At 38.4% G+C, this 21,863-nt stretch overlaps 1 protein-coding gene across 1 annotated transcript in view; it reads right to left on the bottom strand.

Moving 5' to 3' along the window:
• NTNG1 (netrin G1) overlaps positions 1–21,863 on the bottom strand; it is a 309,029-nt gene that overhangs the window by 48,531 nt on the left and 238,635 nt on the right. Inside the window, exons 5-8 of the mRNA XM_077906996.1 lie at positions 21,683–21,709; positions 10,636–10,701; positions 8,177–8,236; positions 390–557 (exon numbers count right to left, since the gene is read on the bottom strand). Coding sequence (XP_077763122.1) covers positions 390–557; positions 8,177–8,236; positions 10,636–10,701; positions 21,683–21,709 — 321 coding nt within the window. The remainder of the gene's footprint in view (positions 1–389; positions 558–8,176; positions 8,237–10,635; positions 10,702–21,682; positions 21,710–21,863) is intronic.

The following is a 21,863-nucleotide window of genomic DNA, read 5'->3' as shown; positions in this document are numbered from 1 at the left end:
ATTTCTCATATCTATAATTAAATTCCATATAGTGAGTTTCCATTTTAAAAGTTGAATGTACAACTTAAGACTTTATGATCAGTTCAATATTACCAGAGTTTAAGATTTCATGCAAAAAAAGGAAGGGAGAAGAATAATAGAAAATTCTTCATCTTCTAAACATGATTTTCTGTTCATCATCTTTAAGGCAACAATGACATAAGGATTCAGAATATATCCCCCAATTCAACCAGCACAAGAGAATTTTAAGTCTACCACAAGGATGTTCTCTCCATTGAGAAAGTTCATTCTGATTCAGCCATGATGCAAATCAACAGCCTCTTCACCTTAAATAGCTCCCCATACCTCGAAAGGCACAGAACAATAGCTGAAATTATAATGGAACTGACCTATGCACACATTCTCATCGTCCAGCTGTGCAGAAGCATTTCTGAAGTAGCCCAGCCTGCATAACTCACAGTGCTGCCCTCTAGTGTTGTGTTTACAGCTCACGCAAATGACTGTATTTAGCAGATCGATATAACTGCATCGATTGGAGTGGCCGAAGCATTCACAATCTTGCAAGGAAGAACAGAAATGTATACAGAGTGTATACAGTAGCAGAGTAATAGCACACTACATGCTTGGATAAAATGAAGAGTGGAGAAAAGATGGCGGGATGGCATTACATCTATGCGATGCAACATGACACATGGCGACCACAGGTGGTTGTGACTGGCATGGAAGTAGCATCTGTTTCAAGCAGGATAGAAAGGTTGGACATTCAGAACATGACTGGAGAGTGTTAATTCTTGGCATACAATATGAACAGAAGCATTTGCAGGTGTACACCTTTTAAAATTTGGGAAGGCTCAGTTGCCATTGATGCAAAGTTCTAATTTTTGCACATCGAGAGCTTTACTGTCTTTGTCATTTCCCTCATTTATTCTTCATATTTGCACTCTTAAAAAGAGGGAGGGAGTATGTGAACATCTGGAGCCTGAGCCTGCCATCCACCCATGACTCCTTTGTTTTGAGTCTCATTATCATTTGCGTCAAGATGGTAACTTGGTCAGGGTTTCCCAGAAATGGTGGCAAATTTAATAAGGGTCGAGACAACTAAACAATTCTCTATTTTTGTTTTTTCCAAATGCTAAGAGGGAAGACAGCTTTTGTGAGCCTTTCGTCAGGCCAAATCTGAAGTTTGTTTATGTGTGAGAGAAAATATAAAAAGCAGGGAGATGATTTATATGGGAAACATTCTCTTAAGATTTCCTTTTCACCCAAGTTTCAAGCTAGTCCACTACAAAAGAAGAATTAGGTAGCTAATTATTGGGCAATACCCCAGATTTCCTTTTATTTGTTTCCCCCAGAAGGAGCCTCTGAGGCTGAGGCATGATAGTGGGAAGAACTAGACAAGGAGATGAGGGAAGAGGAGGAGAGCCAGGGGAAGGGTGGAGAGTGACTCGATTTTCTCTCTGTTGCATCTCAGTGAAGCAAGAAGTTGTTCATCTAATTCAACGTTTTTCAAAGAAGTTGTAAAGACAAAGCCTTTTTTGGTGGCAATAATGATCAAATCAGACAGAAAAAAGAGGTGGAAGAAATAAGTAGGAAAGGAAGCTAATTTGCCTTCTCAAAATATGGGGATAGGCCTGGACATTTATGAGGAAAGTCAACCATGATCCTGTAAACTTTGTTTATCTAATCTAAAAATACTCCTCTTATTAATGTCTAGCTTTTATTTTATCTCACTAGGAAGCCAAACACAACCACTATTTGAGCCCATTCATTCAATCATTCATTCAATAAATATTATATTGGGTTGATCTACCATGTGCCAGGCACTATGCAAGGGGCTGAATTACTCTTTTTGGCCTAGATAAATTTTGGAAGTATTGCATTTGATGAGCAGAGTAAAAATGAATAGTCACTGTCAAAATGAATAAGGAGGAATAAGAAAGAGTGACTAGATTTTTTTTTTTTTTTTAATGCTGCTACTCATCAGAATGGTGTGGACTCATTTAGAGCAGAGCCAGTTACTCTACAGACAGCTGAGGTCAAGGTCCTGAGAGAATAAAGTCAAATTTGGATAGAAAAAGTAGAGGAGGACACTGGGAATGGTGAAGAGTGGAAGACACCAGAAATAGAGTGAACACCTTGGGGATTCTCGATGCTTAAAAGAGAAGCAAGAAGAGGGAGGCTCCTGAAGGCAAGCCACTTTCTTTAGAGGAGGCTAACTTTGTCATGTGTGCAAGTGTGCTGGGTGTTGGGACAGGGATGAAGCAGAGGGAGAAGGAGAACAGAGTGGGAAGGAGGCCTTGGGACTCGGATGTGGGAGATGAGATAAGAACATATCTGTATAAATTCAGTTGTTAAGGCATGCCAAATTAATAATAATAAAATAATAGCAACAAAAGTAGTACAATTACAGATCACCAAATTAAATTTTCTTAAAAAACAAATATTTCGCTCCAATACACTCTACTTCGAGTTACACCTTGTTTATGCTGGCATTTCTGACTTCCTGGGAACTCTAAAAGATCTCTAGAACCTTCCTTGGTTGAGGATTTGAAATACGGAGAACCTTTCTGGGCTAGAGCCATCCAAGAGTAGAGGTTGCAGGAAGGAGACCCAACTGCCAAATCTAATTGCTTCCTCAGGACTTCTTCAGAGCTGTCTGGAATTGCTGAGGAGTGCGTACCTACAGCCCTGTCCTCTGACTCTCCTCCTCTGGAACAGGTTCCTTGGTGGAGGTTGTTCTTCACATTCATGACCCCAGGCCAGCCCTTGGTTCACCTAATATAATTTAACCAGCTTTTTCCCAAAGGTATCCTTTATGTGCATAAATTTGTCCCAGAAACTTTGGAGCCACACAAAAGTCCTTGTTGTCAAAAAGCTTGCTTTGTGGGTAAGGCAAACACACACTTAGAATAGAAAACAAAAGAGCATATGCTAAGAAAATTAAACAGTGACACAAAGCGATCTAAGGAGAAATTCAAATAACTCGAGGAGAATTAGGAAAAACTAACTTGCGATGCCTGGGTGGCTCAGTGGTTGAGTGACTGCTTTTGACTTGGGTCATGATCTTGGAGTCTTAGGATCGAGTCCCACATCAGTCCCTGTGGAGAGCCTGCTTCTCCCTCTGCCTGTGTCTCTACCTCTCTCTCTGTGTCACTCATGAATAAATAAATAAAATCTTTAAAAAAAGAGGAAAAAACAACCTAACAATGGACTTAACACTGAATCTTCTGTGAGGGCAGGTGGGTATATTAGGAAAAAAAGGGAGGATGGGGGTGGGGGATGGGCACTTCAGATGAGAAAGGAACAGAGCATGCACACATATGAAGCTGGGGTAACTGTAGAGAATAAGGCTGGAGAAGTTTCTTAATAGAGTTCCTTTGTGGGTGTTTGAAGGGTTCCATAAGATCCGCCCAATGGCCAGAGCTACACGCTAAGCTCCATCTGACAGACAGTTTTATCCAAGAAAGAAAACAAAGAAAACATATCCGTAGATATCCAAGTTTGACACTTTCAGGACCCAACCCATGAGTCTCCATGGACATGTCAAATGTCACACTAACATCTACTATTCTTTGAATTCAATGAATAGTATACATTTTCTTGATAAGATGATTTGTTTCTGCATCTTGTTTGAGAACCGACTTCTCAATTTCAATAGGAAAAGGCGAATAATATAAGTTGTATAAGTAATTATATATAGAACCTATCAGTTACACACCCAATATTAATAAATGTATTTTAGAAGATAAGTGGATATCTATATGCCTTATAATCTAGGAAATGGGGTAGCAATTTAATTCTTTTAAGACTTCTAAGACTCTTTTGAGACTTCAATAAAGCTGTCTTCTCTGGCCATGACATATTTGAGAATGTAAAATGAGAAAAAGATCTTTGAAAAACATGAGAGGACACCTCAAATGTAATTATCAGGCAGCTGTATTATATTTTAGTATTCTGTTAATCTTCCACTCTTTAGGAACTGGTCTTTCCACATAGGCACAGAATCCTTGAATGATCATTAATGATGTGGTCTGAGCTATATTAACATATTAAGACCCTGCAGTGATGATACTAATAGTTCAATAATTCTTTGATCTTCTAATTCATTCACCTACCATGTCCTCCTTCCCCTTCTTACAGAGTATGGAGTCTGTGGTCCTTCCTTATGGTGACTTCCTTTCATTCATTCTCATCTCCTTTGCCCTTCTAGTGCCCATCCCATTATAGTCTCCTGGGAAAACCTGATCTTGCTTAAATCCAATTCCCCATCTCTCCATGCCTACACCCCAGCAGCTAAAATGTAGTTGGATCATTTCTCCAACTATTTTGAAACAAGTCTCACTTTAAGTTCATGACCATAAACCTCAAAGGGACCTTTAAGGCTGTCAGGCAACCCTTCCTGAAACAGGGAGCTTTGGAGCCACCCACTCACTCTTGCTTCTTCTTCCCTACTCACCATTGTTTCCCCCTCTCTTTTCCTTTTTGTCCTTTCTCCTCAAATGTCTCAGGGCTTAGTTCTTGGAACTTCTTGCTCTTTAGACTCACCCAAGAGCCAGGGCTCTTTACCCAGCCTCATGACTTTATATACCAGCTCTATGCTGACCTTTCCAAAACAATTATTTCAGCCTAGATCAACTCGTGAGACTTCCTCCAGCCTGACCTTCTCAACTGCATTCTTAGTCTCCACTTGGACATTCAATGGATACCTCAACTTCAACATGTTCATAGCTGAGCTCTTAAGTTACCTTCCCAAACCTGCTACTCACCCAGGCAGCTCACCCTATCTCAGTAAATAGCAATTCCTTTCCTCCAGTTGCTTAGCTTTGGAGCTTAGCTCCAAAATTCTTGGAGTTGTTCTTGGTGTCTCTTTTTTTCCCTCATCCTCGACAATCAATCAATCAATCAGCAGATCTTCTTGACTATGCTTTTAAAATACATTCTGAATCTCACCACCTCTTACTATTTCATCTTTAGTTAAAGGCACCTGGGTTATTGCTGTTATTTCCATGTAGAATTCTCTTCCCCTGGACATCCCTATGACTTCCTTCTTCACTTTGTTTTTTAGGTTTCTGCTCAAAGAATATTCTGTGACCACTCACTCAGTAACAGCTCCTGGCCTAAACATACTAATCCCCAGTTTTCTAAGCCTATTTAATTTTTTTGTAGAATTTGTAGTATCTGAAAAGTATATTTAAAACAATTTTCTCCCCCATACTCTGAGCATAATTGGATGAGTGTAGACTGTATCTGTTTTGTTCACCATGGAATCATGGAACTCAAAACACCTCCTAGCACATACTAAGCACTCAAAAAATGTTGTCAAATGAACATATCAATGAACCTGTGATGATTCTGGGGTGCCTTCCTTTGCAAAACAGAGGAAGACACAAGAGGAAAATGATGTTTAAATTCATTTCTCCCCATTTGAATTCCATAAGAGTCTGGCTATATCCATATATTAAAGAGCTTAGAAAAACAACAGCCACACAACAAGATATAACTGAGTTAGTGATTATTTTAGCTGAGAGCTGTCTATATGTCTATGAAGATCTGTTTTGGCAGAAAAAAAGAGATTTGTAAACATTGCTATGGCTTTTTATAGTTTTTCAAACTCAAATTACATTGTAGACAAGTTTTAATTGCTGTTGTGTAGACAAACTCTTGGGGTCCTCTACAACATATTTCCATGGTGTGGCATGCAAGCACTGGCAACACATATTTCCTGAGAATCACCTGGTGCCAAGGGACAACATGAACCAGCCGTGTAGAGTCTAGTGCCGTTCCTCAACCTTGGCACTATTTACATTTTGGTCCGAATAGTTCTTTGTTTTCCTATATACTGGTGGATATTCAGAAGCATCCTTCACCTCTGCTACTAGATGCAGTAGCAACTTCCGAGCTGTGACAACCAAAGTCCCCTGGGGGTGGTGGTGGTGGGAAATCTTCTATGGGGGATTTTATATGTGACTTGTATGAGAACATATAAAGCAGTTATGATAATATGGTACTTAGTGACTGGCTAGTCAAGACCAATAAAAGCTAGGGATGTTTTAGAAGGAGAGTTCAAAGTTGGCTTTCTAGATCAGGAAAGACCCCATCTTCTTAGGTAAAGGTTCTTTCTGATTGACCCTGGCTGGAGGGAAGACCAGGAAAGGAGGAGTTTCCAGAAACAAGAGGTTGGAGAGAGAAAGAGTGCAATGTCAGAAGAGGAGGGGTTAAATTTCCCTTTGGTGTCTTCTTCCTGACTCTTCCCATGTTGCCTCTAATCATATGTTACATTGCCTATGGAAATATGAGATCAGTACTCTGAATTGCCCAGGTTGTTTTTTCTTTCTTGGCCAAATGAGGAAAGCTGATGAAAATTCATTTTAGTCACAAAGAAGAAGAAGAAGAAGAAGAAGAAGAAGAAGAAGAAGAAGCAGCAGCAGCAGGAGGAGGAGGAGGAGGAGGAGGAGGAGGAAGAGGAGGAGGAGGAGGAGGAGGAGGATGATTTGGGAAAAAGAGTTTAGATAGAAAGTGAAGGAATGAAAACTCTTGAAAAATATTTCCCCCTTACTATATTCACAGAGTCAGTGTGCCTCTGAGGGGCCTCCTCCAGGGGTGGCAATAAAGTGGCTGTAGCATTTTGCTGGTCCTTACCCCACCCCCCACCCTATCTTGCAACCTTATGTAGCTTTTGAAGTTCTTCCACATACATCATTTGATGATGATATGGATTTTTTTAATATAAGTCATTAGGTGGCTTCTTCCTGCCTCTGGAGATGTATTCAAACCTCATTAGTGCTGTGACCCCAAGAAACTCGAGATTCAACGATGCAGGGTCCAATTCCAGGTCAAGAGGCCTCTTGTATTTCCAATGTGCTTGACATGACATAAATGAGATGGAATCTGTGGAAGTCCCTATTTCTTCCTTTTCTCCTCCACTTCCTTGGTTTCTTTGTGTAGATTTGCATTTGGGAGATAAAGAGAGATCTCCCTCCTGTGCCTTCAATGACTGCTTTATGATGTGCATTCATACCCAAGCAGGCTTGAGACCCTATGAACCTGTGGCTGTTCTGTTCCTAAAGAACTTCCAGTCCCCAAATTTCAAATCCATTTGCATTCCCCTCAGAAGGGCTCCTTCAATGTTTAACATGTGAAAGTACATTGTAAGGAAAGTTGAAGACAGGATACTGTCAGTTTCCCCTTCCCATCTTCGGAACAGTTTCATCTTTTGTTCTATACACCACAGAAGGATCAACTCAACATTAATTGAAATCTGGAAAATGATTTGACTCTATTCAATAAGGAATAAAGAAACTACTATGGTCATTTTCACCAAGTGGGTCAATCTAAATTCAATTTTGCTAATAAATATATTTCTTTGTAAGGGGTGTTTCATGAAAAAAACAAACAAACAAACAAACAAACAAACAAACTAAAAAACAAAAAACCCAACCAAAATCATGACATAAGCCCAACAGTCAAGGATGGAAAACAAGACACACCTGTCACATAGGACATTTAAAAGAAAATGGTAAAATCAAAACAAGAGTCTTTATGTTTCCTGAAAAATCTTCATTCTGTGAATGACAGATGCTAGCTGGAATGGGCTATTCATGAGTCACAGATGAGATATTGCTTGCTTTCATTTAAAGAAAGTAGTATAACTATTATTTTCAGGTCATAATCAATGCCGAACCCAGTGCAGATTCACTGGTATTTGTTCAAATTCATTCCAAACAGTCGAAATAGAAATTACAAGGTCTTTCATTTGTCACAAAGTTAAATGGGCACAAAACATGGAACCTGCCATTCTGTTCTCATGAAAAGCATCCTTGAAACTCACTGAAAGTGGGTTTCCTTATTTTCAATGCCAATGAGCAACAATGTTAATACTCTAACATTCATGTTCGAAACAGGACCCTAAACTGTTTTAATGCTTATTCACACATTAATCTTTCAGAAAACAAATGTTGCAGCATTTTTAACTTACAGCAGTCAAACTTCTGAGTGAAGCTTTCTTTTCTCTAACAGATGACAATCTTAGTACTGTGTGATGCATTGATTGGAATCAGTCAACATGCCTCACCAATAAGCTGATGGGTACACTTCACAGATATTCCAGATTCATACAGTGCAATGTTTCACAACACATAACACCATGAAATCACTGTATGAATCCAAGAATTCCTACCTCTCTTGTGGTTTGCAACTTGAACAGAAGAAACTGTTGACAAAGCTAATTTGGGAGCAACTGGATAGGTTTAAAAGAATGAACAGCACATTAGAAACAATAGTGAAACGTTCAGACTATAATAACTTATCATCAACCCACTCGAAAAGTAGCCCTGAATGACGAGACTATTTGTATAGGTCATTTCTGGGAGATGCTTTCAGCCACAAAGGATGTCTCGTATTTGGCTGAAAACTGTTTAACATTAGAAGTTTATTTTCAGAGGCAAAAAAAAAAAAAAAAAAAAAAATCACCATTTAAGTTAAGAATCCAGTTATGCAAGGATTATTCCAGTAACAATATGGATATTAGGATCCCCTACTGTCCCTCTCCTAAAGGAGTAGTTGTGTTGAGGTAATTCCTGGTATCATTGCCCCAATTCACTATGTCATTCTCTCTGGGTAACCAAAAGCTCATGGGCATATAAGCCAGTCAGATTATTTTTGTTGAACTGATGAGATATCACAGAACATAATCACAATGATCAACCAGCTGGACTCAGGCTCAGAGTCACCTTGAATCTGTCTACCTTTAAAAAATGTCATCATCTTCTCAACATGTATTACCTTTGTGATGATATCGGCTTGCAAATGGCAGAGATATCTCTCTAAGTTGCCTGCCATTTCTTTTCCAATTATTCATGATGAGTTGTTTGTGAAGATAGCAAAAGCCAGGGAGAGCCTGATGCTCTTTGCAGATGTTGACAAGATAAATTACGGCTGCAGAGAACTGGCCTCTGCTAGAAAGTGCACCTTTAGCTAAAATTTCGAATTTAAGCACTTTATTTAACTGTGCTGCCTCTCAAATAAATTCATTTGAACTCATTATCCACATTCTAAAAAACTGCACCTGATAGTAGCTGGAGATTTCTGAAAGTTTTTCAGTACTGGGACACTGACAGAAAACATAGCAAAATAATTAAGTTAGGTCTGTTTCAGGTTTCGAACAATGCATAATCTTGTTCATCTCAAAACTCACTGTGGAGAAGTGTTAAGTCTTAGATCCTGTCTTGTATAATTTGTCGAGCTATGAAATTCAATGGGAAATACTGAGTGACATTTCACTGAGGATGCTCTCATTGAACTTGCCAAGGAATAAAGCCACTAAACCTCCCCCGAATCCTCACAGAATTATACTAATAGGGGTGAGCTTGATCTGTATTTCTTCTTTCACATATGTATGCAGAAACTTGAAAAAATTCATTTGGAGCAGATGATTAAGATAATTCTATTTGCTACTAATATATGTATCTAGGACAGTCTCGATTTCATCACTCTGATCAAGGACTGAAAATGCAGCCCTTCCAATTTGACTCCCCAACAAATTGCTAATATATTTTGTTTTGCTTAGCAGCTATTTCCTGGTTCCTCCTTTTGCTCATTTCCTCCTCCATCTGTATTCATTAGAGTTTAAAAGGAACATCCTGTATGTAATGAAGAAAGGTGGAAGCCAAAAATGTGCCTTTTTTTCTTTTTGAGAAGAAAGAAGGCAAAAGAATACAATTTTCTATTAAAATAAACTCCTATTTATACATGTCTATGTATATCTATCAGCTAGATGCTAATGTTAACGGGGACCTAACACTGCACTGCATCTGATGGATTTCACTGTCCAGCTTTTAAAAGTTCTATTCCTTCCAGTGTAATCACACTGCGGTCGGTGTCTCTTTTATTTATTTACTTTTTTTTTTTTTTGATGTTTGGAGTCAGAAAACAATTACTGCTCTAAGGACAGATGGAAAGCAGTTTGCCCTTGATGCTATAGGAATAATTGTTCATTCATAGAGGATTCAAAGGGGAAGCCCCAACAGAGAAACTATACTGTGATGTGGAAGAGAGAGAGAGACAGAGAGACAGAGACAGAGAGAGGGAGACAGAGAGAGATTCGAATTTCTGCCAGTCAATATGGAGCAACAGTAAAAGAAAACGACTCTCTTAGGGGTTACAATACTGCCTTTATGAATTTTCATCCCCAATCTTCAATCAACTGATGTACTGGTCAGTTTAGTTAAGAGGAGTAAAGGCCGGGGGGGGGGGGGGCGGTGGGAAGATGCCTGTACCAACTCACAAGGTTTTAAGGCTTTTTATTCATATTCCAAATTGTGATGGCAACAAAACTCTAGGCTTCTCTTGGGACTGAATGCCATTCGACCTAAATTTGATAAAGTGCTTATAACCTCGATGTCACTTATTTTTTTTTTATTTTATTTTTTTTCCTCTATGCCATTTAATTTCTTCCTGTATCTTTCGCTACAATAGTTCCAGGACACTCTCCATATTAGAAATAATACTTGATTCATGATTCTTTCAAAGACACGGCATTCATGATAATGCTTGTGTTTAGTGCTGAGCAACAGTACACGGGATTTTCCCCCTAACCATGTGGGAGTTTATATCAGTAGGAATTTTACATGCTCCTACCTTGTTTGGGGTTAGAAACCTCAAGGGAAGAAATATTCGGCCATATCCTATTAAACTTTGGAGGAGCTGCACGCATCAGGAAAAATCAGGGTATGTTATTTTCAGCTATAATATCATTTGGTCTAAACAGAAAATTATATGGACAAAGACACAAACCACACATCTGCTCTTCAACTTGGTTGTGGATGCACTTAACATAACATGACTCCCGCACCAAACAAGAGCAAGCAATTGATGATTCCCAAAACATTGAATGGACATTAAATATATAGCCCCTTCACTAACAAAGCCATATCCACTTACTTTTGCAATGAACTAGAGTGTTCTTACAAATAACCAAATAGAGACTTCAGCATTTCCAACTGTTATATAAAGCTGGTGCCTGAAACTAGAAGATAACATGAAAGAAATAATTTCTCACTTGAGGATTCCATTCTCTGCAATTTATATTTACAGATATGAACTGGTTGCATTAGTCTTTCATGAGAGATTCTTTGGGGTGTGTTTTAAGTGTGAGCCATTATCTCTGCAAAGAAGTGGATTTATTTCCTATTTTTATTTATGCAATTTCTCAGAGAAAGAAAGGGAATACTGGTGGTTCTGGCTTAAAGAAAATAATGCAAGGTGCTTCTGATCATAGCTAGGGTTTGTGGGTATGAATGTATATAGGACTTCGTGATTTTTTTTTTTTTTTAACTCAACCTATGTTTCTAGAGTTTTTGGTTCTGACTCGGAAGTAATTATAAACATTGTTAATTTGAGAATTGATGTTCTTTTTCTTTCTGAGATTCACCAGTGTATACATAACTGTGAAAAAACAGAACAGCCAGGTTTAGTATTGGATGCTTTAAATGACTTTTGCCAAGGTGCATAACTATTCAAGCAGTCATTTCATGACTCCAATCTACCACCCATTCAGATCAGCTCAAAACTGCAACCTTTGTGTCATCCTTTGGGACCATCCAAGTCCACAAAAACAGCTCTCACCTCTAAACTCCTATAGCATGTGTCTGTGCTCCTGATTTCTTACTGATATGTGGATAAGGCATGAGTTTTAATGTTGTTAGTTTAAAATTCATAGGTCTATTTCTTGTCTCTGTAATTAGATTGGATCTCTTTGAGGAAGGGCAAAGCCTAGCAGGAGGCCTCAGTAAATATCTAATATTGAGTAATTGATATCAAGTGGCTAGGCTACTGTAAACAGGTATTATCAGATTGTTTCCGCCTTAATTAGATTATAACAAATAACATTCTTGCAGGACATGGTACTTTCACTATAACTTTGGTTTTTAAGTATTTGTTAGAAAAGCTGTTCCACTGTTGCTCTGTGCGTGCATGTGTGTGTGTGTGCATGTGTACACAAAGGCAGACAAAATCTTAATATTGGGATTACTGTATCTATTAAAATTAAAGAATGAAAAAGGAATGTAATAATACTTTCCATTTTTGTATTCAAGTGTTACTAAATACATAGATACTCAGTAACATGTGGGCAAAATATTCAAGCTATTGACTGAGTTGCTTTTCACTTGAGCATCTTGGTGCTGGGTAGGTATTGAACTAACAGACAAGCCTACTCCAACTGTGGCGATCACTTTTGAGAAATGATTTTCATCCAGAAAATCGTATCTAGAATATGATTTCTAGATATTATTTAGAAAAATTCTGGTTGTATATAGAAAATATATTTATTTATATTATTAGCTTCAATTTATGAATATTTTAGTTTGTTGAAGTTGTTCTCTCCATCCTTGTAGGATAGACAAATACAGGTCATAAGTCGAGGTACTGTTTATAAATTCAATGTTAGATATTCAGTGATTTGTTTGTCTTGAATGAGATTAAGTAGTATGATTATTTTGTTAATAAGCTTTGCCAAGAAATTTAAGATAGAAATTTATACCAAATCAATTTAAAGTGAGTTTGAAAATTAGCTTCATAGGTTAAACTATAGTCCATATTCCAATATGTTAAATATTTGTTTATGCCTATTTTTAGCCTATTGTTTACCTAATGTTTTATAATTTTTCCCTAGGATGCTCAGGTTCCACTTTAAGGATCTTCTTATATGTATAAAAAGTTAACATAAGTCATTCTGCTTTTGAATTGTTAACTACCTGAATGTATGGAATAGTCCAGATAGATACCTCAGTTACAGTCTGATCCCTACCTAGAATATTATTGTGTACTTAAGATGGTTTCTTGCAGGAGTAGAGGAAGGTAGCCCTTGTATTCACCTGGGAATATAATTAGACATTTTTTCCCCCAAATAATTTCCATTATGTAGGCTGCCTAACTTTCTGAACAATCAAAACTCAGAACCACCAACAGTCATACCATGTGGAACTCCTAATCTAATCTATACATATTGCTGGTGGAACAAAATTTTATGTGCTGTTTATTCCTTAGGAGGAAAAAATGTCCTGAAAAAAAAAAAAGATACTGAAATGTGTGGCCTCTCCCTAAACTCCTATGGCACGTAACTGTCTGTTGCATACATGTTTCAATATTTGGCCATCATAAGATCTTTAATATGGTATCTCATCTTTTTTTTTTTAAATATTTAAGTAGGCTTCACACACTCAGTGTGGAGCCCAATGGAGGGCTTGAACTCACAACTCTGAGATCAAGACCTGAGCTGAGATCAAGAGATGGATGCTTAACTGACCCAACCACCCAGGTGGCCCTCATCTTACTTCTTTTATTTTATTTTATTTTATTTTATTTTTTTAAATTTTTTTTAAATTTTTTTTTCATCTTACTTCTTAAAAAGTTTATTTTTCTTATAATTGCAAGGCCACGTAAGAAAACAACTTAAAATTAGGCAGTTATTCTCCGTTTACTCCTGTTACTCTAAGATCCTGGCTCAAATCAATATTTAATCAATATTACTAACAGATGTTTAATTACCAGGAGTAAACCAGGCACATTGGAGATGATATCAATAGTACAATTGAGATAAATTCTATGTTATCATACCCAATTCTAATGAAAATCTTTGTGTAATATATAGCCTCTGAGAATTTTTAGCCAGTGGGCCACTTGTTTCGAGTAAGTGGAAGTTACAAATAGAAGACAAAAATTATACTGCATTAAAAGTATTTGTATTTCCTCTTTGGGAAAACTGTGGAAGAATTTATTAATTTCATTTTCTCATGGACTAATCAGGATATATATATATATATCAGAAAAATAGGGTTTGGTCCCAGTTTTACTACTGAGGACCCATCTGGCTGTTAATTTCTTTGGACTTCAGTTTCTTATCTGTAAATAAAGGTGCTGGACTAAAAGATCTCTAGGGTTTCCCTCAGCTGTTGAGTTCCATCATCACTCTAGTGGTTCTCCCACGGTCTAGCAGGGTCCCACTCAAGTTCATGGAAGGATGGAGTCTATTGTTCTTTGGAGAATCTATGGGACTGAGAGGGAAGGGAAAATTATTGCTCCATGTTTTGAGAATGGATATTTTGACTGTCATAGTGAAACCCAAACTGGAGTTGAGAAATTATTATTTCAGAGGAGGGCTCCCTACTGTGTCCAGTGGGGGTTATAAATGGTCAGTCATTCAAGAATAGCCTTTTATGGAAATCCCTATTTCTTAAGGATGCTAGCACAGTACATCTGGGGAAATGGACTAGACTCATCACAACGATCTCCTTGACTGGCTCGAGGAGTACAGGGACCATAATCACATTCTCCATAACTCTCTCCCTAAAAAAGAAACAAAATATCTGGAATGTCCATCAGATGCTATTACACTATTGTCACTGTTGAATTTTCAAAGCACAACCATGGGAAGTTTAGAAAATATCTATTTTGAGGAGATTTTTAAAAGATATGGTGAATGTAAGTAGAAGTCAAGCTGAATTCTATCACTTGGACAAATTCCTTAACTTCTCTTGGTCTTTGTCATCTGTGAGATGGGGATGATGACATTAGCTGCTGGTTGCTCTCAAGACTCAGTGAGTTAGTATCTGCTTGACACTGTAGTGAGCAGTCAGTAAGTGTAGCTCTTTTCTTCCCATTTGTGGCTGCTGTTGTAATAAAAATCAGCTTACTAGAGTATTAACAGTTCTTTTTTTAAAAAAAGATTTTTATTTATTTGAGAAAGAGAGAGAGAACGAGTGGTGGGGAGGGGCAGAGGGAGAGGGAGAAGCAGATTCTCTGCTGAGCTGGGACCCAAGGCGGGGCTCCCTCCTGGACCCAGGATCATGTCCCGAGCTGAAGGCAGATTCTGAACTGGCTGAGCTACCCAGGCGCCCCTGTAGTATTAACAGTTCTTGCTGAATTGGAGCAGAGAAACTAATGTGCTCCCTCTATGTGTTGCAGTCTTAATTATTCCCAAACCTGAATGATTCTGATATGGACAAAAGCTCACTTAAGATAATAGTTTACTTTAGGGGATAATCCAGTTTTAGGGCCTCCATTGATTAATACTATTGTTCAGAAAGCAAGATAAGTTATTTTGGGATACTGTGGAAGAGATTTAATTTTTAATATTTAAAGATAACATGTTAATTTGCAAGTTTCTTTCAGTTTAGAAGCACATGGTTTCAACTACGAATCAAATATGTCTTATCTGAATTTTGCTTTTCACGAGGGAGAGAATTCAGAAGACTGTTGTATGACAGTTTGGTTGTGGCACTTCAAACTCATTTTCATGTATCAGAAGCACTGAGATTCTAGTTATGAAAGTGAAACTTTGGAAGGAAATGTTTCTCCTCTGTGCCCCATGGAAAACAATGCTGTATGTTGGAGAGAACTATGTTGGAATTGCTGAAATTATCTATCGCTGACGCCATAGTGATCAACTAGAAAGCAAGTTTGAAGCGGAAGGCTAAAATTTTATTCACATCAAGAAAGCTTTAGAGGTAAGGTTGTTTTAGAATATTAAGTTGTCTTCTATCATCCATGGCACCCCCTTCGCATGAACTGTAGGGGTTTTTAACTCACGTTGTGGGCACCCTTTAAAAACAGAGTAAATTGTGACCATGATCTTCCAAAAAAAATTTTTTTTTAGAAAGGGATTTTTTTTTTTTTTGGCTGAGGGTTGCCCGTATTTATTAAATGACAAGTTCGCAGGCACAGCTTGAGCAAGATAAAAAAGTGATCTTCTTGAGTCTTACAATCATCTAAATTCAAAAGCACTCACAAAATTGAGCAAATAAAGCAAGTATTGCATTTTAGGGAAAGGAAATATATTGCTAATGGAAGCCGCAGACCTGGTCAAAATGAACGTGTCTATTAAGTAGTAAAGTTTCATCAAATGAGAAGGTAGGTGAATTCTAATATCATGGTAGAATGTGAAGTCTTATTTTGGATATCAGACATTAAGCTGGAATCCTGCATTGGCCACTGTCCAGATGACTTAGACAATTCATTTAAGTCTTAGTCGCCTTATCTGTAAAAGGATGATGTTGGATGGTACTCTTGACATTTCCTCAAAATACTAATTTTTACATAATTTTTTGGTTCTAAAACATAGTGGGAAACTGGGTGCCACCATGGGTATGAAAGGCCATTGCTGAGGGGATGTTAGTGAACCTTCCTGAAACATCCGTCTTCTGGGAATGAGTGAGGAAAATATCAGATGGAAGCAAAGTCACAAAGTCCCTTTGGGTTTATATAGCTACTGCTGCTGTTACTCAGGGAATCCAGAAACATTATTGATACCTAGAAAGGAATCTATAGAAAATCCTAAAGCTCTCCAGAAGAAGTCCCTAGGACCTTGGAAATAATCTTACCATCTTTACAAGCAAGCTGCCTACCCTCAGAAATACAGTGTCATTAAACTGGTGGGGAAGATATAGTTTCATGTGATACTGATAGGCCTGTCCTTGAGATGGCACACAGTGTTTTATTTTTGCTGTAGGTGGCTATTTCAATAAAGAAAAAAATTAGATTTTCACTGTTATACAATATGCACAAACATGTTTCACAATTTGCATAGCAAATTTTATGAACTGTCTCATGTTCTATAATATACTTGATATCTCTCCATTTCTACCTCTTCCTCCGAGTACTGAGGATGTGTAATGGTAGAGGAAGGGCATATATTAGTGTGGTGGAGGGTCGCAGTCCCCTACTTCCTCTCCTCACACAAGATGTTTGAAACTTCTGTTGACAACACAGTGAGATACCAGAAAATAAACCGTTTTTCTCCAGGACACTAAATTTTTGTGCACAAAAATGGATCAATTTGAGGATCAACAGGCCTAAGGTGCAGTGTGGTGGATTGGAAAGAGTCTGCAGTAAGAGTAAATAAAATCTAGAATTTTTCTTTCTAACCTCTTCTATTTGGTATAACGTTATAACTTTTGTGAAGTCAAATGGGCCTTTCTCGTCGTATTATATTGATCAAGTTACTAGGCCACTCCGAGCCTCAGATTCATCATTTGTAAAATGGAATTCTATAGACATATGGGAACATCTCCCTCCAGTTCTGAGCAAAAGCTCTGTCTAATTCTTCCCAGGAAGTGAAGCACTTAGTTGGCCAGCTCCTTATTTATATTCCAAGAAGATGTCAATGATACCCACACACTTAGTGCGGGAGTTCACAGTTACATGTTTGAAGGTTCATCATGGGGTCTTTCAAAGGCCTTGGCTAGGAATTTCCAGTTGCCCCCCACAGAGATAACAGCAAAGGTACAGATAGCAGCTCACACTTAAAAAGTGGCTTGGCATTCTAAATTCACCTGGGAAGAGGTTAACATATGAAAAAAGTCAATTTGCTCAAGGTGAGCAATTGTTGATAATATTACTAAACATCTCCTTTTCCCCCTTTTTTAGGTAGAGGATCTTTGCCTCTCCTTCACTGTAATATTTTATTTATTCTTCAGGATTAAAGCAGTAGCTATGTCCTAATGTTCATTCAGTTTTAGGATAACCACAAAGGTTTCGTGAATGTGAAATGCTAGTCACACAAATATGAAATGGATCTGTGATGAGGATACTGGGCACATGATATAACAGAAGTCCCAAAGGCATTTCACCTGGGACCTGAGATTTCCTTCCGGAACATCAGCAAACAGTTCAAAATTAATGTAGCACACCATGCAATTTGCCATATAGCTACACTAGCCTGATCATTTTTTCCCTCATTATATAAAACCTAATTAGTTAAAGGGCAACTCAAATGAAACTTTTATTTGGGGGGATTTAGAAGTATTAAAGCAAAGGGAAAAAAACAAACAAACTCAGCAGCTCTCTGGATAGCATCAACATGATTATTAATAACCCTTGGGTGGGGAAATGATTAACCTTGTTATTTTCCTCACGATCCAGGTTCCTACAGTAAATGGGCACTGAACAAAAATATTTGGATGCTGTATGGAAAACAACCTTTATAAGGTCTCCAATTGGCATCAAATATTTTCAAGTAAGAAAACATCTCTGGGCTTTCTCGACAGGCTGATGGATCCCTGTGGGTAGCATTTCCGTTGTTTAACAGCCCTGTCAATTAAATCAAATTAGAGATGAAGTTTTAACTCCACGATGAAGGCAATGCTCATTATAAGGGAAAACAAGAAAATGGAATATTTCCCTGAAGTGAACCACTCTTTCTCATGGAATGAGGTAGACAGGAGGGGACAGCCAAACACCTCCATCAATATTCTATGCTTTATGTATCATGACCTCAATCACTTCAAAGGAATTTAAAGAAATAATGCATACTTGGGTTCATAGAATGTTTACATTTCTCTTCTTTTGTTGCTATTCCAAGACATACTTTTATTTACTTAAAAAAAATGCCAAGTTTTTTGAAATGGTGTTTCCTGATGTGATCTTTCGTTTCAGTGGCTGGCCTACCTTTCATCTCTGACTCCTCTGTCACCTGCTTTCTTAAGTGATAAGCATCCACACAAAGCTATTTGCACGTTAGGCCAGTTTGTCTTCCAATTATGGTCTTTAAAATATACTGTTTAACATAATTAGTGAAATCGCTTGCTTTTCGGGACTAAGGATCAGATAACATATGCTAGAAGGTAATGATTAGTTTATCACTCTAGCAAAAACATCCACACCAAACCGACTATTAATTTGCATCATCAACATCAACAAATGTTCACTTGGATAAAATCATGAATGTTTACTTCTAAGTGTGTGATGCATTTTATATATATATAAAAAATGAAGCCTGAATGAATTACTGCCACATTAGGTAAAAACAGAGATCACAAGGCTCAAATGACTATACATCTATTTTGGGATTCATTAATTGCTGACAATATCACCAGTTTTTTTCAGCCACGGCCAAAGCACATCAAAATGACCAAGTTTTAAATCAAGTACCTTAGAAATGATTGGGAAACCCATTTCCTAATAAATAGACAACAGCAGGTACAAATGACCTTGATGGGAAATCTGTTTCAAAAACATTTTTAGCAGATGATCAGAAAGGATGACCACTCTGTCCATGCATTTGAACCTTAATTACAGTGTTGACAGTTGGAGACCTATACTGAAATCTCCTAGGGCTCCGAAGTCCTCAGTTATTGTGTATATAGTATATGTATGTCAACTTATGGTTACATACATCAATAATTTACATCAAAAGTATGTATCATTCACTTTCCTTGCGGTATGCATTGATGATAGGAACCTTGGGGGTGTTACAACTGTTAAAATGGCATTGTCTATATACTTGGTGAAATTATGCTCATTGATTCCTTCTTTGGGATAAAGGAAGAAGCCCTGGTGAACCCCCAAACTTAGTTAAAAATCCAAGCGACTCCCTTTTCTTTGGCTCATACCTTGGAAGCCCATTCCTGCGCCCTCTGGAATAGGCAGCGAGTCATCTAGCATGAATTCTTGCCCTTTGGAGAGGAAAGGAATCCACTAGTGCATACAACAAGCGCCTTATGAGCCCACAAAGAAGGAACATGCGAATGCTGTTTAAGCAGCCCAGAAGATACTCTCGTGTTGGATGGTTTGATCGTAAATCTCTCGACTTTAAAGCCAGCAATAGGCAAGCCAGTTGTGTGGGATGTTGGGAACATCCTGGCAGCTTTTATGTCCTATTTGCTGGAGAAATCTGAGGGGACTCCCACTGCCATCCTAGCAGAGCAGCCAGAGGCATAAGGAAGGCAGGTCACAAATTAGGATGTTATTCGTCAGAAGGTTTGGTGAGGTATTAAGGAGTTAAATTTTCCTAGAGGCACAACACAGCATCCTTTCGGGTCACCACTGATTTCAAAATAAAATGAAGCAAAACAAAACTGGAATTTCCTGAATCAGTGTGTAAAAGGTCAACATCTGCTGATGCTCAGACATGGGGCATGTGGTGGAGGCGGCCGGATGAGATGGGGAGTGAGCGGTACAGTCAGAGGGTCCATGCAACACACGACTGACACTCCGAACAGAAACACACCCAGCGCCCAAGAACTACTTTCCATCCATCCATTTCTGACAATCTGACAGGTCAGACGGCCATCGCGGCCTCCAATGAGCTGTCTCTGCTGGCTACCATTTGGTTCCCTTTCGTCCTAAAATGCATATACGTAAATGAGATTGTCAAGGCCTGAAAGGAGCCCGCTGTGGGCCGTGTGCGTGTGTGTGTGTGTGTGTATACACACACACTTAGGCAAATGCCAGGGAAATACTAAAGCAGAACATAGACACTATGAGAGCTGAAGGTTCACCTGCCAGTTTGTAGAACTGGTGCCATTTCAACAAGACCAGAAAGGCCAGGCTGGTAGCATTAGGCTGGTATCTAAAGGGTTGTGAACGCTACGTCTATTGACAGAGCTGCTGATTTTCATGGCATTTAACACACGGCTCGTGCTTAACAAATCTGCGTCCAGGCCTGTTGGCGAGCTTAAGTAAACTGGCTTGATTTACAAAGTGGAAGACCTGACGGTGCATTTATATGAAGTGGGAAGCTGTTTTATCCAAATTATCAAGTACTGCTTTGAGGATGGATGTTGGGTATTCAACGGCTGTTCGCACGCAGTCACCCTGGGTGCCACAGCACCCACGACAATGAGGGCTGCGAGGGGTGACCACAGTGATCACTTACAGGGTGTAATCTCTGCCTCCTCAGCTCTTTGTTTGAATGGGTGATTCAGCAGCCTGCAAAGGACTTAGCCATCAGAGAGACATGGTGGGAAATACAGAAATGTGAGATGCTGCTCTGCAAAGCTGTGGGGGGCATTTCCTGAATGAGCACCTCAGGCTTGGTGTTGGAGTGTCATTGTTTTATGGGTGAAGAAGGGACACTGCAATGGGACTGGAGAAATGTTCCAAGAAGCTTGAAGAGGGACTTCTCTTTCAACTGCTTCTATTTCTCCTAAAAGATTTCTTGCAGGAATTTCTGGTTAGTTGGATTCCTAAATTTTGTATATATTTTCTATACCCCATTCTCTATCAAACTTAAGCCTAAGTGGTCAGGAAAAGATGAATCACTGTATTTTCATAGGGAGAAATGTACATACCGAGGTTTGTTTTTTTTTTTTTTTCCCTTCGTTCCCCCAGAAAGACTAATGATCACCAACCTGCCTCTTTCAGGCCTTCACAAAAACTGGCATGTAATAAATTACTAAAATTCCCTCCCTCTGGTTTCATGGTGTTTTCACTGGGTTCTAATGAATATGCCTAAAGCATTCATTGGTATTCATTCTCTGCTTTTAAAAATTACGGTAGAAATCCATCCAGTCCTAAGGAGAAAGTTCAATTTGTTGTGGGTTACTAAGTATGGGTAAATAGGACGGCTTATATGTCTGCTAAATGAGAAATGGTTTCCTAAGCAATCGCACCTCTGGAGAGGTGGCTTCATTGGTCAAAAGCAGTCGGGGGAGCTGTGGTGCTGGCATGTCCCCAGCGAGGTTACACAGCGATGACTATTTTATCTGTGCTTTGACTATATCTGTGCAGAGAACAACAGTTCAATCCACAAAGAAAATACCCTCTTACATCAGAAATGGACACTGGGAAAATAGATCTTAGGAGCTCAACAAGAAAACAAAGCTAGCCTAGACTTGGTTTGGTGGTTTTTCTTTTTCTTTTTTTTTTCTTTTCTTTCTTTTTTTTTTTTTTTTTTTTTTTTACTTACTACCAATACTGGAAATACTGGGGATACCTGCAGAGAGAAAGAAAACAATAAAGAAAAACTGTTAGACAGTTATTAATACATGCCATCTTTAACTTAAATACAAATCTCAGAAACTTAACACTTAATAGCATTCAGATCATTAGGAAATATGCACAGAAAAAGCAAGATTGTATTCATCCAT

The sequence above is a fragment of the Canis aureus genome, chromosome 8 (assembly GCF_053574225.1).
Source record: "Canis aureus isolate CA01 chromosome 8, VMU_Caureus_v.1.0, whole genome shotgun sequence".
Classification (NCBI taxonomy): domain Eukaryota; kingdom Metazoa; phylum Chordata; class Mammalia; order Carnivora; family Canidae; genus Canis; species Canis aureus.
The sequence above is the reverse complement of the archived record's forward strand: the minus strand, read 5'-3'. Positions and strand labels throughout refer to the sequence as shown.